A 15,128-nucleotide genomic window follows, 5' to 3' on the forward strand; every position below is an offset into this window, starting at 1 on the left:
TAGTAGTAAAAACATATGTGTATACATGAGTATACATGTACATATTATATATGTGTATATACACATATATTTATAAAATATGTACCATAACAATACAAATATGTATACATATATACACCTTTGTGACAACTATGTTTATTCATTTATAATATATTATAATGTGTATGCATTTATATATTTTTACAAACGATATACCCATGACATACATAAATATGTATATATATATATATACATATGTGGTATGTATATATTTATAAGATATATTTTGTACATATATATGTATTTACACATGTATATTTATAAAATATGTGCCCACAATGCATGAAAACAAGTATGTTTATATGTGTGTGTATGTACACATACCATAAAACATATATGACATAGACACAGGAGATGAAGGGTCATGAGTGAGGAAAAGGCATTTTAGCTGGATTGAAGAATACTTGGAAGGTAGTAGGGGCAAGATTATGTAGGACTTTGAAAGCTAAACAGAGAAGGTTATATTTAATTCTAAAGGCACCAGGAAACCAGTATAATTGGTTGTATAGAAGATGCTGCTATCTTTGGAGAATATGGACTTTAACTGCATATACAAGTTTAAGATTGTGTGATGTTAAATAAATCCAGAGTTTAAGAGGGAGCATGAATTATAAGTTGGGGTACTTGGTATAAACTCCAAGGAGCTGGTCAGGGATCCAGAAAGCAGTATATATTTAGAGAGGGTTCACTTAGAAAGCCTCTATTAAAATTCTGTTCTGATGTTTGGGTTTTTTTTTTTTGTGACATAGAGTTGACCTTATGTTTTTTGTAAAATATGTCAACAGGACACAAACCCTCATAGGCTCTCTAAGATAGAAAGGTTTTGTATACAGGTACATTGTTCACAGTACCACCTGAGAACCAGCTCTAACAGCTTTAAGAAGCTCATCTCCAAAAGTTGACCACTTATGATCAACTAAGTCATAAAGAGGCTGCAGATTATGATGGTAGATGGAATAACCACACTAATAAAAGCAAAAGTCCTTGAAATAAGTATAGCTAAAGGAAACAACAACTTAATCATGGTTATTTGTGATGATTCATGGGTGAACCTATGCAACAATAGGCAATATTAGCCCAAGAAATAAGATGAGAGGTACATAGAATCATAGGTGGACAACTAGAAGGGACTCCAGGTTCAGCCCATTAGTATTATTAAGTACTTTCTATGCACCAAGTCATCTGGATGATAGAAAATGGATAAGCCATGCTGTTACTCTAGCCCTTTGAGGCAAAATATCAAAAGTATCCAGAACTTTGTGTTAAGAAAGTTCATTCAGCTCATACTGTGTACTGCCAGAAGTTCCCTCAGCCTCTCTCAGGTTGACAACTCTGATTATACTATTAATGTTGCTTAGGTGAAGTATCGTATGGATGGTGATGTTGCCAAAACAATTTGCCACGTTGATGAGAAGGCAAAGGACATTGAACATGCAAAGAAAGTGTCGCAGCAAGTTAGCAAGGTAAGGCCAGAATGGTGGACCAGTAGGGCAGAGACCTGGAGTCAGATTTCACCTTTGGTTATTGCTACCTGGGACACTCACTCATTTATTATTTTTTTTTATCTTCATTTTCTCAACTTTAAAATGAGGGGCCTGGACTAATTGCCTCTGAGATCTCTTCTAATTCTAGATCTATGATATAAGTCTAATCCTGAGCATTGGGAGTTTCTGGACCTCATTTTTTTCATTTGTAAAATGAAGGGGTTTGAGTAAAATAGTATTAAATCTGTGATAGCTTGTGATAACATTTTCCTAGCTATGTGATTCAATGGACTTTGAATCAGGAAAATTCATCTTCACGAATTCAAATCCAGCCTCAGACACTTACTAGTTATGTGACCTTTGGCAATTCAGTTAACCCTGTTTGTCTCATTTCCTTGTCTGTAAAATGAGCTGAAAAAGGAAATGGCAAACCATTTCAATATCTTTGCCAAGAGAATTTTTTAAAAAGTCACAGAGAGTTGGACACAACTGAAATTACTGAACAATATCAATATTTGACTTCAGGAGAAAGAGTAAAATAAGCAAAATTCACACATAATCCTTCCCACCCCCAATCTTATATATACCTAGAATTGTTTATATTTATTGATGATTGTCAAATTCATATGACAAATTTCATTTTTATGTAAAAAAAACCATGCAAAATCCTGGAAGGAGGCAAAATTGAGTTATACAGGGAGAACTTTGGAGCTTGAAAATTTTAATCTTACCATTAGAAAAGTATTATAGGAGATTATCACATTAAATGATTTTCATGGGGCATAATTGGCCCATGTATTTACATGTAAAGAACAAAAGAAGTTTTAACAGTTCTCATGAGCACCCTTATCCCTGAGGATTGAATAATTGTTTCTTATCTGGTTTTTCTTTCAAGGTTTTATATAAGCAGAACTGGGAAGACACCAAAGATAAGTACCTGCTTCCCCCTGATGCTCCAGAACTTGTCCAGGCAATTAAGAACACAGCTATGTTTAGTAAGGTAAGCACGGTTGTTCAAACTTCAACACTAGTTCACCAAACAGAAGTCTACTGTGTGCTAGGAAATAGGAGAGATAGAGTTTAGTTAAGATAAAGGAGCTTTCAATTCAATAGTGGTATACAATACAAATACAAGTTGCCATGATACCTACTATTCTGCCATAAATATGCAAGAAAGGTTCAAAGTACAGTATGATTTGAGACACTCAGAGAAGGTTTTTCCTAGGGGATGTGTAACTAACATTGGAGCCAATCTTTCAAAATAACCCATCTGGCTCAATAACTTTCAAGAATGTATAATTGGTGTTGGTGGTTGTGAAGGAAAAGCTATTTTTTCATTGTGTCTTGAGATTAGCTTACTTAGGTTCTAATAGTGCTGTCTTTGAACAAAGTGGGCTGTTGTGGAGGAAGAAGACTGTCAAGTGGGAGAAGAGGCACCTTGGCCAATTTGACTCTTTTTCTTACTGAGGGAAATAAGGCAGGGTATATAGGTAAAGAATTGGAGGAAGAAATAGTTGCTCCTAGCTTGGCAATCTATTGGGCAAGGTATTTAGACCTTTTAGTTGGGGATCCCTGATCTAAAGACTGATTATTCAGTTCATGAATTATCTAAGTTCTTGAATCTCCCCACCATTCTTTCTAATCTATAAATCAAGCAATCAAAAAGTATTAATAGAGCATCTAAAATAGATTGTCAGGTCTGGAGTAATTTCTTTTCCTAAGTTCAAATTCAGCCTCGCTTTCTAGCTGTGTAACCCTGGACAATTCTCTGTTTGCCTCAGTTTCCTCATCTATAAAATGATCTGGAGAAGGAAGTAGCAAACCACTTCAGCATCTTTGTCAAGAAAACCCAAAGGGGGTCACAAAGAGTTGGACGTGAATGAAAAATTACTTAATAACAACTAAAATGGTTATAGTCTTTTTAGGTTGAAATAATTCTTCAAATTGTTTCAAACATTGCTACTTTTACTTACATTCTAATTACTACTTACTCTAGAAGGAAGATAAGAAAGGAGATGAAGAAACATTGAAAGCAAATGATTGTGTATCTTTGGTAAATATTAATTAGGGAAAAGAGGTTAAAGTTGTTCAAAGAAGTCATTTGAGTGTATTAAAAGAAGGCAGATTATATGAAAATCTCATTTACCTGTCCAGGGATCGCTTTTTTCCTGGTTTTGTATTATTTAATCTAATTCAGGGGTTCTTTATTTTTGTGTGTGTCATGGACCCCTTTGGAAGTCTGATGAAATGCATATGTATACCCCTCAGAATAATGTTTTAAATTCATAAAAATACATAGAGTCACAAAAAATATTTAGTATATTGAAATACAATTATCAATGCCAGATACAATTAGGATGTTGAATCCCAGCTTAGCCACTTACTAAATATGATCAAACCATTTAATTTCCTGTAGTATCAGTTTCATCATCTATAAGATAAAGATAATAAAATCTGTAAGGCCTATCTCAGAGAGGTATTGTGAAGGTCAAATAATATGATGTATTTAAAATACTTTGCTTGCTTTAAAGTTCTCTATAAATGCCAATTATTATTAAGTCATTTAACCTATTCTATTGAGATAATATACATTTCATAATATATTGATAAATGTTTTATAGCTCACATTTATGAGCTATGTCAATACATAATTCTGATTAAAGGGAAATTGATTTTTTCATATTTTTCTTGCTTTTTTCTTTTCAGAAACAGTACACTGAAGACTGGGAAGCAGATAAAAGTTTATTTTACCCATACAATGACAGTCCAGAGCTAAGAAGGGTTGCACAAGCCCAGAAATCTCTAAGTGATGTAAGTAAAAATACAACTCTAACACTTGATTCAGGAAGGGGAAGTTAGAAAACCTCTACTCCTCTTTTGGCTAGATTCATATTCCTTATAATTCCAGGGGAGGGAAGTTTTGCCTTTGATAGGGGAATTATCTTGTATCAATCTAGGCACAGAATTTTGATACTTCTGAACCATAAGTATACAGTTCTCAATAGTTTTCTCAATTTAGCAAAAGTATTTACACGTCTTAAGTTTGTTCTGTTGGTTATTTAAAATAGGTTCTAGAGCAGTATCCAACATCAATAGAAGAATGTGTCTTTTGCTTTCCATCAACCAAAATCTGAGGTATATAGAGGAGGTTTATTTAGCATTAGTCCTGTCAGAAGTAGCATCCTTTGAAAATTGATGTATTATTTTTTAGAAATGCTAGCTCAGCTTCAATTGTTCTAAAAATTGCCCTACAAAATACAGAATTCTTATGTTCACAGACTAATGACCCTTTAGGATCCCTATAAACTTTTCTATTATACTTGTGGATTATTAATACTTTTCTACTTTGTTCCAGAATTTAAAAATGACCTTAGGTAAATTCATCTGATAATATTTTAAAGTGTACAACTTTATATATACTTATATTATATTACACAATACTTTTCAAAAGTACAAATAGATACATTCTCTATACCATTTTCTGAAGTACACATTTGGCCCAGATTGGTTGCTTCTACCCTTTACTGATATTATGTCACCAGTTTGAGGAAATATATTACTATTTTGTCATTCAATATCTGTACCAGTTAATGTAATATAATAATACTGACCATTATAAATATTATGTCCAGGACTTGCCCTTGAGGATGCTTAACAAGATTCCCTTGCTTCTCTTCTAAAATTTCAACTTATCAACACATATTTTTTGAGTGCCTACTATGTATCAGTCACATTGTGCTAAGGGAATTTGAGGACTAAGAAAGAAGTATAAGGAACTTGCTAAATATTTGGAGGGATGAAATAGTCAATAAAGCAATTTTGGAACCATGAGGTACTAAACTGCAAAGTGTATTGATAAAGATACAACAATAAGGATTTTTTAAAATGAGAAGTCATCAAAAGTGTCAGAGAAAGTGTCTGTCTTTAGCCAGAGAGGTAAAGCAGAAAACATCATCAAGGAAACTAAGGGAGACATTTTAAAATGATTCAATCTCTAGGTGATGTACTTTATATTCTAGAAAATTGATATATTAAAGATGAATCCTTTAAATCAATGCTATGAAATTTATTTAAACTTTGACAAATTATTTGATATTTTTTAAGGAACAGTTGTAGTAACAATATGTAGCACTAATAAACTCAGTCTTCTCTTACCCCCATTCCTGAAATATTTGAGAGTTAAGCTAAACCTTGTAATTTTACTGCAGAGCAAGTTTACAAAAAAATATCTTATTACTTAAATTCCTACCAATAACACAATGTAGACTTCTACAATTATTGGATCTGGAGCCCAAAGCAAATCCTTATTCATAGCATGTGTCATGTAGACTTTAAAACTGATGCTCTGTCCCCTGAATGTCCTTTCTGTAAATCCCTTTAACCCTGCTTGTCACGTCTTCATTCTGTTTCAAATGATACTTTTCTAGTACTTGAGAGCCATCGAACTCATTAAGTATTGAATTCTAGAACTAGAGAGAATCCCAAAGAAGATTAATTTAAATCATTGAAGTTTCTAGATTTTAAGCTTCAAAAAATTGATTTTTATCAGATTGTTAGACCACTTATCAGGAGATCTAGAGCCATTTTACATCTCTCACTTCCATCTTCACCCCCATTTCTAATTGATGTTCTGCCTTAAGAGATTATTAAATGAAATACCAAAATAGCTTATGTCTAGAGCTAAGAAGAAAGTGACAGTCTTGAAGAAATTAGGTAGTGAATTTCAGATAAATTAAGCAAGAAAGTTTTCCTTCCTTCCTTCCTTCCTTCCTTCCTTCCTTCCTTCCTTCCTTCCTTCCTTCCTTCCTTCCTTCCTTCCTTCCTTCCTTCCTTCTTTCCTTCCTTCCTTTCTTCTTTCCTTCCTTCCTTCCTTCCTTCCTTCCTTCCTTCCTTCCTTCCTTCCTTCCTTCCTTCCTTCCTTCCTTCCTTCCTTCCTTCCTTCCTTCCTTCCTTCCTTCCTTCTTTCCTTCTTCCTTCTCTCTTTTTCCTCCCCTCCCTTCCTTCCTATCTTTCTTTTCATGGGTCTCTATGGAAATGTTATAGCAATAGTAGAATAAGTATCTCAAGAATCCAAGAGACATTGGCATGTAGATGAAAGCAGGATCTATTCAACTACCACTTTTATCTCAATTTCAAAATTGAGAGCATCCAGAACATATAGGAGTGTACATGTAATTCCTCCCCCCCCCCTCCCCACTTCAATTTAAATTCTAGTTGTGTTTTTAAATCTCATCAAACACGGATTCAGGGATTCTATTCATTGAGATGGTAAACTGAATGGGGCAAAAATACAAAGCATTTTAAAGCCCTATTCACACAAACATGCTAACAGTCAGGAGAATATTCTCTGGCTCATTAACACTAAATTGTTCTCATTTGTATCTTTTTATGATGTCAGATTGTATACAAAAAAGGACAGGCAGAACGGAATTCTCAGTTTACTCCACTGGCAGATCCGCCAGATATAGAATTTGCCAAGAAAGTGAACAATCAACTGAGTAAGGTAAGCATTCAGGGCTGCAGCATGGGCTTTAGTAAGAACTTTATGAGCTCTAGAACTATGATTGCATTGCGATATTTGGATAAATCTGGGTCTCCTACCAGAATCTTTTTTTCTTTCTCTCCCAAGTCATATTCATTGCTTATGCAAACAAATAAACCATGTGGTATAATGGAAAGAACACCAACTCTGAAATCAACTTCATATTGATTGACTTTAAATATTGGGCTTGTATTACACCCTCCCTGGGTCTCAATTTCCTCATCTGTATAAAATGAAGAAACTGGGATTAGAAGATCTTTGGGGAGACCCCAATTCTAGATCTATCATTCTGTGACCCCATTAATGCAAAAGCTTTTCATGAGGCCTTGGAACCATTTCAACACAATGGCAGAGGGGATATATAAATCTGTAGAGTAAAACAAGTGATAGCAAAGCCTCATAGTAGTAGCTCTGCTACTTTCCCATGACTATTAGCTCTGCTGCTTTCTACCTATGTGACTTTGATTCAGCCTCTTAATTTTTCTGATCCTCACTTTTTTTCACTTGTCAAATGAGAGGACTGGATGACTTCTAAGTTCTTTTCCAATTCTCAGTATTCACTTTGTTGATTTATTTTTAATAGCTTATCTTCGAGTAACTAAAAATGCATTATAATAATTAATCAACACAAACAAAATGAGCCTGATATTGAAAAGGCAAGTGACAATGGTGTGTGTCTTTCTATGACTTAACATGCTACATTTATGTAACAAATATGTAAAATATAATTAAAATAAAATATGTTGAACTATGATTTCCTGTTACCAATGTAGATTGTCTGCTGTTCTATAACTATTAGATTTATAGAATTGCCATTGGACACTGAGAAGTTTCTTAGGAATTGTCCAAGATTCTAGAGTCAGCATGTGTCAGAAGGGAGAAAAATTTAGATTTACCAAACTCATTTTATCTTCTCTAACATGTTGCCTCACAGATGGGGTTATATTGATATTTGAATGTTTTCCTTCCCAAGAGTAAATTTAATTTAAAGAATTTAAAATTCAAGAGTTGCTTAATAAAACAACTAGATGAAGAATTTAAACATCTATGATTAAGGGGTACTCAGAAAGTGGAGTTTGAATGTTTGATATTTGGGGAAAGATACACAACTCTGAAGTCTCCTGTTGTCCCCTTTCCAATGTGCTCCAGTGAAAAGAGAAACACCCAAATGTGTGTGGTTTCCTGTTCTCAGTTCAAAGACTGGCTGGGCTTGAGGAAAATTTTTAAAAAATAAAAAATGCCACGGGTTATGTCTCAAACAGGCAACAGTGGATTCCATGACCTTTGAGGGCACTGGCAAACAAGCCTTCTCTGTCTATATTTAGGGCAGGAAACTAGTCCTGTGGTATGTAGGGTTTGAGATGGAATGTACAAAGACAGATGTTAGGCTAATGAATAGGCTTCTGCTAAAGTTCTATTTTAAATAGAGTACAACAGGCGGCCTCTTCATGAGTACTTCACGCCATTCCATGTGGTAGTGATGCTCTGCCAGGTTAGCATTCTGCTTGAATCTGGGGAAAACTTCTAGATTTTTTGGCAATTTAGTATTCTTTGGGGAAATTATCTTTGGGACAAAAGAAAGTGTCATATAGTAGGAAAAGAAAAATTCTGGAAGTAGAAGATTTGGGTTTAAATCTTATTGCTGATGCTTACAACCTGATTGACTTTTCCCAGTTTCCAAATCTCTAAAATGGAAAAGTTGGACTAGATGTTCTCTGGGGTCCTTGTTAGTTCTCAATATGCAACTGGACAAAAAAGGATAAAAAGAAAATTGTGGACAATGTAGATTACACAGTTTAGCTGATCTTTGAAATTCCAGATCCTCCTGACTATAAAAACGGAGTGTTTTAGATACAGGCTCTAATAACTATAGTAAAATTTCATTAATATATATACTACCACTTAAAATTGGAAAAAATAATGTTTATTGAAAAAAGAGAACATTGAGAACAGTGATAACATACATGGATTTACTCTATTTAAGAATAAATGCTCAAGAAAAACCAGGAGTCCTAATCTGCGTTCCATTTCTTTCACTCATTCTTGTAAGCAGATCTTTTAAAGCTATGCAGCTCTTGATGATGGCTACCTGGTTTGGAACTCAGATTAAAATGTATTTAGGAAATTTTTAATAAAATAAATAAAAATGCAATACAACAAAAAGATAACGTCAATTTGATGCTTTCTAAGTCAATATGCAGCCTGAAGAGATCCATTTCTATTTGAATTTGACAAAGTTACTCTAAAGGGTCAAGCAATCTTAAAGTTTACATTGCCTTGATGAAAAGTAATGAAAGTGCATTTCTTTAAAAGATTTCTGTAATAGCCTCATCACAAATGCAGATTTATCACTTTGGTCTGAGTGAATGAGTTCCTACAGGGTTCAGAACTTTGTAAGCATGAAGATGTCAGCAAAGACAGAAGGTAACTCCAGATGAGAATTGTCAGCTTTCCTATGGCATTTGGAAGAGGCTTTGTTAGCAGTCCTGTTTACCCTACAGATTTACACATCCCCTATGCTGTTGTGCATTAAAAACAAAAATACACCAAACTAAAACATTTAGAACAACATATTAATAATGACCAATAAAATTTTATATTTTGAGTTCCCTTTGAACATTAAAATGACTAAGAAATCTTGAAGATTTTTTCCCCCAAGTTAAAGCAGAAAATCAATAACTAGCAGAAAAACAGACAAAAAACTATGTGAAAAAAGTGAAATGTTCAGGGGAAATATTGCATAAAAGGGGGAAGGAGGCATGACATTGTGAGGATGCTAAGAATAACAAATCAACCAATGAGAGAGGGTTAGAGCTTTAAGAGATTATGAGTCTGAGACTCTTCACCCTTTCCTTGAGTCTTCTCACTCACATACCATTGACTTGGTGTAAAGTACAATGGATAGAGTGCTAGCTGGAGATGACTGAGGGATGTGTGTGTGTGTGTGTGTGTGTGTGTGTGTGTGTGTGTGTGTGTGTGTATGTGTGAAATGAGGAGAATCACAGGACCTCTGTGATACTGAGTAAATAATCTGACTACTTTGGGCTTCAGTTTTTTCTCATTTTTAAAATGGGAGACTTGGACAAAATGATCGATCCCTGGAAAAGTTCTAGAGTTTCCAATTCTAGATCTGTGGTCCTAACAATTCTTTAGTGTAAAGGATTCCCTGTGAGGAGCATTTACTGATGTAGATTGGTAACTCCTCAACAATTACAATCTTAGACAATTGTTTTAGAATCAGTCTTCAGTTATACAGTTTCCATGTGTCAGAGAGATAGTACCTGAACCCAAATATTCCTAAATTCAAGGATAGACCTTTAATTAATACTACTGTCTATTGTCTGAACATAGATAGTAGTATTAACTTGATTCTGTGTAGATACATTCTGCATAACAGATATAACAATAAAGGGAGGTAATATGGTGGGGTGAAGAGTTAAATCCAGGAAAATGTAGGTCCAAGTTGCATCTCTGACACATAATGGTTATGTGGCCCGAGTTAATCATTTAATCTCTTGGTTCTTTATAAATTGTAAAGAAGATACCAACTTGTACTGGTAAGGGGAATTATTGGAAGTTCCCTTTACTAATGAATTCACAGGACTAGTCTTTATCCTTATTCTTATTTCTATTCCTATGCTTATCCCCATTACATATCTACTACCTTCTTCAGAGAAACATAGACTAGGTATTCTTGGATATAAAGATTTGAGAATTGATTATCAATTCAACATGTTGTTCACTGCTGTATATATATTTTTCTGTCTCTTTCTGTTTGACTCTACTTAATTCCAACACATATGAAAGAGTAAGCAAAGAGACAGATGCTTTCTGGGACCCAGAATCAAAGACCTTTCAAAAAGAGCTTGTAATATACTAAGAGTTAGTCAGTATGCTGATGAAACTATGAAAATCCCTTTTAAGAGTAGAATTAGGAAAATGCTTTTGATTGACAGACAAGATTTGTCTGAATTAAGACTAGTACTAAGCATGCTCCCCAAAATGACAATATAAATTGGGACCCCTGCCACCCCCTCATGGGGAGGTGTCTTTTACATAATGGAGACCTAAGGGATCTGAATGTTGGAATGTTCTGTAGGATAAAGAGAAATAGGAACAAGATAGAAATAGATTAACTAACTGGCGGTAACATCACCTCCCACATGGCAACTACATTAAGACCACAAGTACACATAGAAAAGCTTAAAAAAAAAAAGTCACATCTATTCACTTTGAAGAGAAAATCTATTTGGAAAATGTGTGTGTGTGTGTGTGTGTGTGTGTGTGTGTGTGTGTGTGTATGTATGTATGTATGTATGTATAACTAACCTTGATATATTCAAAAGATAATTTCATTTACTTCTAAATTCCCTGAGAGAAGGATGGGCCAAAAACCTGGGGTTAATTATATTTCCAAGTCTTCTCTGGGAAAAAATAGAGGAGTAAAGGAAGCTTTTCTCACACAAGAGGCCATCACTAGGCTTTTCTCTCCTTCATCAATTTTTAAATAGATTTTAGCAAGGACTTGGCCATTTTGATATGTGTTAGCTGCCTGGGGTGAGGCATATTGGCTGGAGCACTGGAGGGGTTTCTAACAACAGTTTACAGTGTTGCTACAGATACATTATTTAGTTTGTTATAAATCAAAATAGGACAATGAGACCTCTCTTTCCCCTTTCCTCTCAGGGCGTGGATGGGAGAGGTTATGTTTATATAAACACTCAGATTTATAGATTCTCCTAGTATTGTTCGGGTTATCTTTTTTTTTTTTTTTTTTTTTTTTTGGGACGGGGCACATTTTGCAGAAGAAAGAGTACCTTTGTATGTGGGTAAGATAACTGTGAGTGACTCTGCATTAAAAACCAACCATCTCAAAGATAATGAGGTTGGGACAAGATGATCTTTAAGGTTCCTTCCCAGCTCCCTTCCCCAAGATAATAATGGGGACTAAAAGAGCTGGTAGATGATGTTTTCCAACCCTGATCTCTCCCAGGAAGTTTAAGTATTATTAAAGGGAGACCTGCACTAATTAAGCTTAGGATCAGTTACTTTGGTAGCTTCTGTTATGTAAATACTCTCCTGTCACCACTAGTCACATTAGAGGTGCTTAAGAACTGTAATAGAAATATATTCATCAGTACGCAAATTGATTTTTTTTGTAGTATATTTTCCCCAATTTCCTATAGAAACCATTTTTAATATTTTATGTTTTGGTTTTTTAGTTTGGGATCCTAAATTTTATTCCTCTCTTCTCCCACTCTCTGAGATGCTAAGCAATCTGATATAGGTTATACATGAGTAATTATGCAAAACATTTCCATATTAATCATTTTAGCTATTTTATTTAAAATTTTATTTGTTAAATTCTATATTTCATTGCTTGCCTTATTTTTCTTTTTAATATTAGAACAAATATCGAGAAGACTATGACAATAAAATTAGAGGCAAGTGGAGTGAGACTCCTTGCTTTGAAATTGCAAATGCAAGAATGAATGCTGAAAACATAAGCTCCGTAAGTAAGATAATGTCCACATAAATGGCTTTGATTTGAAGTTTCCTTTTTTCTATCTTTATTAATCATATACTGTAGGAGTTAAAAGTCTTTTAGACCAACTCCTTCCCTTCCTTCATGAAGATGAATAAATTAAAGATCTTTATGGAAAGAAATATCATAAACCTCTTTAGAAGCCATTATCAACATAAACCTTCTACTGAGAACTATTTTCTTTCAACTTCACCTACATTTTTTTTCCATTTCCAGAAGGACTTCTGTAAACTTTAAATATGTGGTTCTTAGGGTATAGGTCTTGTTTTTTGTTTTTTTGTTTTCCCAGATAGATAATCCTTCCCAAAATTCTTAATTTTCATCATTGACAACAAGTTTATTTCAATATCAATTTGACCAATAGGGACTAAGGGGGAAGGTGTTACCTTATGATGACTTGTCTTTGTTCCCTTGTATCATCACACTTGTTATTACATCTGACATCAGCAAGGCTTTCTTTCCACACCAGTCTAATAATATTATTTAATATCTTACAGAGAAAATACCAGGAAGACTTTGAGAACCTAAAAGACCAAATTTACTTTATGCAGACAGAAACTCCAGAATACAAAGTTAATAAACAAGCTGGAATTGCTGCTAGTAAAGTAAGTATCATTGGTACTCTGTTTGTTACCTGGCCTTTTTGGCTACATTTTTCTGTACTACTGATCTGGAATGCAGGAAAGTATTAATTCTAGGAAGGTCAACTAAGGGATGCAAGAGATAGAAGGCTGGGTCTGGAATCAGGGAGACCTAAATTCAGATTTGATTTCACTTCCTAGCTATATGACGCTGAACAAATAAGTCACTTAACCTTATTATTCAGTTTCCTCATTTGTAAAATAACTGGAAAAAGATATAGCAAACCACTACAATATCTTTGCCAACAACAATTAATTCCAGTGGATGAGGTTTCAGGACCACAGTTTTTAATCTTTCCTACTTTAGCTTTACAAGTTATCATCTCTTAAAGGGTCTAAATGCTACTATGCAGTGAGATCAGGTCAATATCAATCTCTGGTGATCACTGGATCACCAGATCTGGAGATCTCTGGTGGATCTTTTTTGAGGTATTAACTCTCCTTTATACCAGAACTTCAGCATAATGATTAAGTTAGCAGATATTTTTCTTGCTTAATGAGATTAGTAACTTCCTGAGTCCTTAGTAAATTGTTTTGTAGTCTCTAAATCTGCTACTATCTTAAGGATGAATCTCTGGCCTGAATGATATTTGTTGACAGTCATATAAATGGAACTAGACTGTGAATCAAGGTCAGGATAAATTATCCATTGTAAGCACAGTCCTAGAAATGGTCCTTTGCTGTCTCCACCAATATTCAATTGCAAAGAAGAGGAAAAAAAATCTGGAAAAAGGTATATTGTGGTTGTCAAGTTATTGTATATACTATATATTGTATATAATAAATAGACATTTATTATATACATACTACGTGTCAGATGCTGATCCAGGTGATAGAGATACAAATACTAGCAAAAAGGAGAGCTTTCTTTTTAATAGGTGAAGGCAAAAAGAAAAAGCAACTGAAAAGTAGAGGAAAAGGAGGAATGGTGGCAAAGTTTAGAGGGCCAGAAGCAGAGCTGGCAGAAAGAAACAATGATTGGCCTGGATCCTTCCTCTTGATGAAGGTTCTGGGGCTCATCATCAATGGCAGAAAAGCAGTATAGGAGAAGGCAGATGTATCAGAGTGAGAAGACCACGGAATAAATAAGGGAACTTCCAGGGCAAGGGGGCAGTTGAGGTATCGTGTTTAAAGAGCACCTCAGGCTTCCTCAAATATACTGAATTATCCACAGACACACTTGGATGGTCATTGCTGTCCTATATTTACAAGTAGGAAGTGGAGTATGGGAAGCTATGACAATCCTTTCCACACCTCTCAAAATATTTTGGCATTTTGGCAAATGGGTTTCAGTATCTGGGTACAGGATCATAGTATCATAGACCTAAAGCTGGCCTTAGATTTTCAGAAGTAACTGAGACCTAGAAAAGTTAAATCACAGGAATATTAAGTCATGGAAGCAAGCCTTGAACCCAGGTCTTCTGATTACAAAGGGAGTACTCTTGTTAATGTGAGAAGAGGTATGTGGGATGCAGTCTTTGTGCATGATTATTAATATTTCATATTTATTGAATGCCAAGCACCCCTGTGTGTAGAGAGAGACTAATTCATGGAAGTATGTGCCAACAGATCTTGGAATGTAAAACTGACTAACACTTTCTCATTTCCTTTCACTCCTACAGGTAAAATACAAAGAAGACTATGAAAAGAATAAAGCTGTGGCTGATTATAATGTGCTTCCTGCTACAGAGAATCCGCTGCTTAGGCAGCTGAAAACTGCAGGAAATGTCCTAAGTGATGTAAGTATAATTCATCCAAAAGTATTTTTAAACCTTTGATGTAAAATAATAATAACAACAACAGCAATAACAATAATAGTAGCAAACAGGCATGTAGATCTTTAAGACTTGCAAAAGACTTGACATATATTATCTTAT

At 34.5% G+C, this 15,128-nt stretch overlaps 1 protein-coding gene across 1 annotated transcript in view; it reads left to right on the forward strand.

Annotated features, from left to right (window-relative positions):
• NEB (nebulin) overlaps window positions 1-15,128 on the forward strand; it is a 213,863-nt gene that overhangs the window by 17,577 nt on the left and 181,158 nt on the right. Inside the window, 7 exon segments of the mRNA XM_074303459.1 lie at window positions 1,398-1,502; window positions 2,419-2,523; window positions 4,230-4,334; window positions 6,922-7,026; window positions 12,473-12,577; window positions 13,108-13,215; window positions 14,874-14,990. Coding sequence (XP_074159560.1) covers window positions 1,398-1,502; window positions 2,419-2,523; window positions 4,230-4,334; window positions 6,922-7,026; window positions 12,473-12,577; window positions 13,108-13,215; window positions 14,874-14,990 — 750 coding nt within the window.

Source organism: Sminthopsis crassicaudata, chromosome 3 (assembly GCF_048593235.1).
Source record: "Sminthopsis crassicaudata isolate SCR6 chromosome 3, ASM4859323v1, whole genome shotgun sequence".
Classification (NCBI taxonomy): domain Eukaryota; kingdom Metazoa; phylum Chordata; class Mammalia; order Dasyuromorphia; family Dasyuridae; genus Sminthopsis; species Sminthopsis crassicaudata.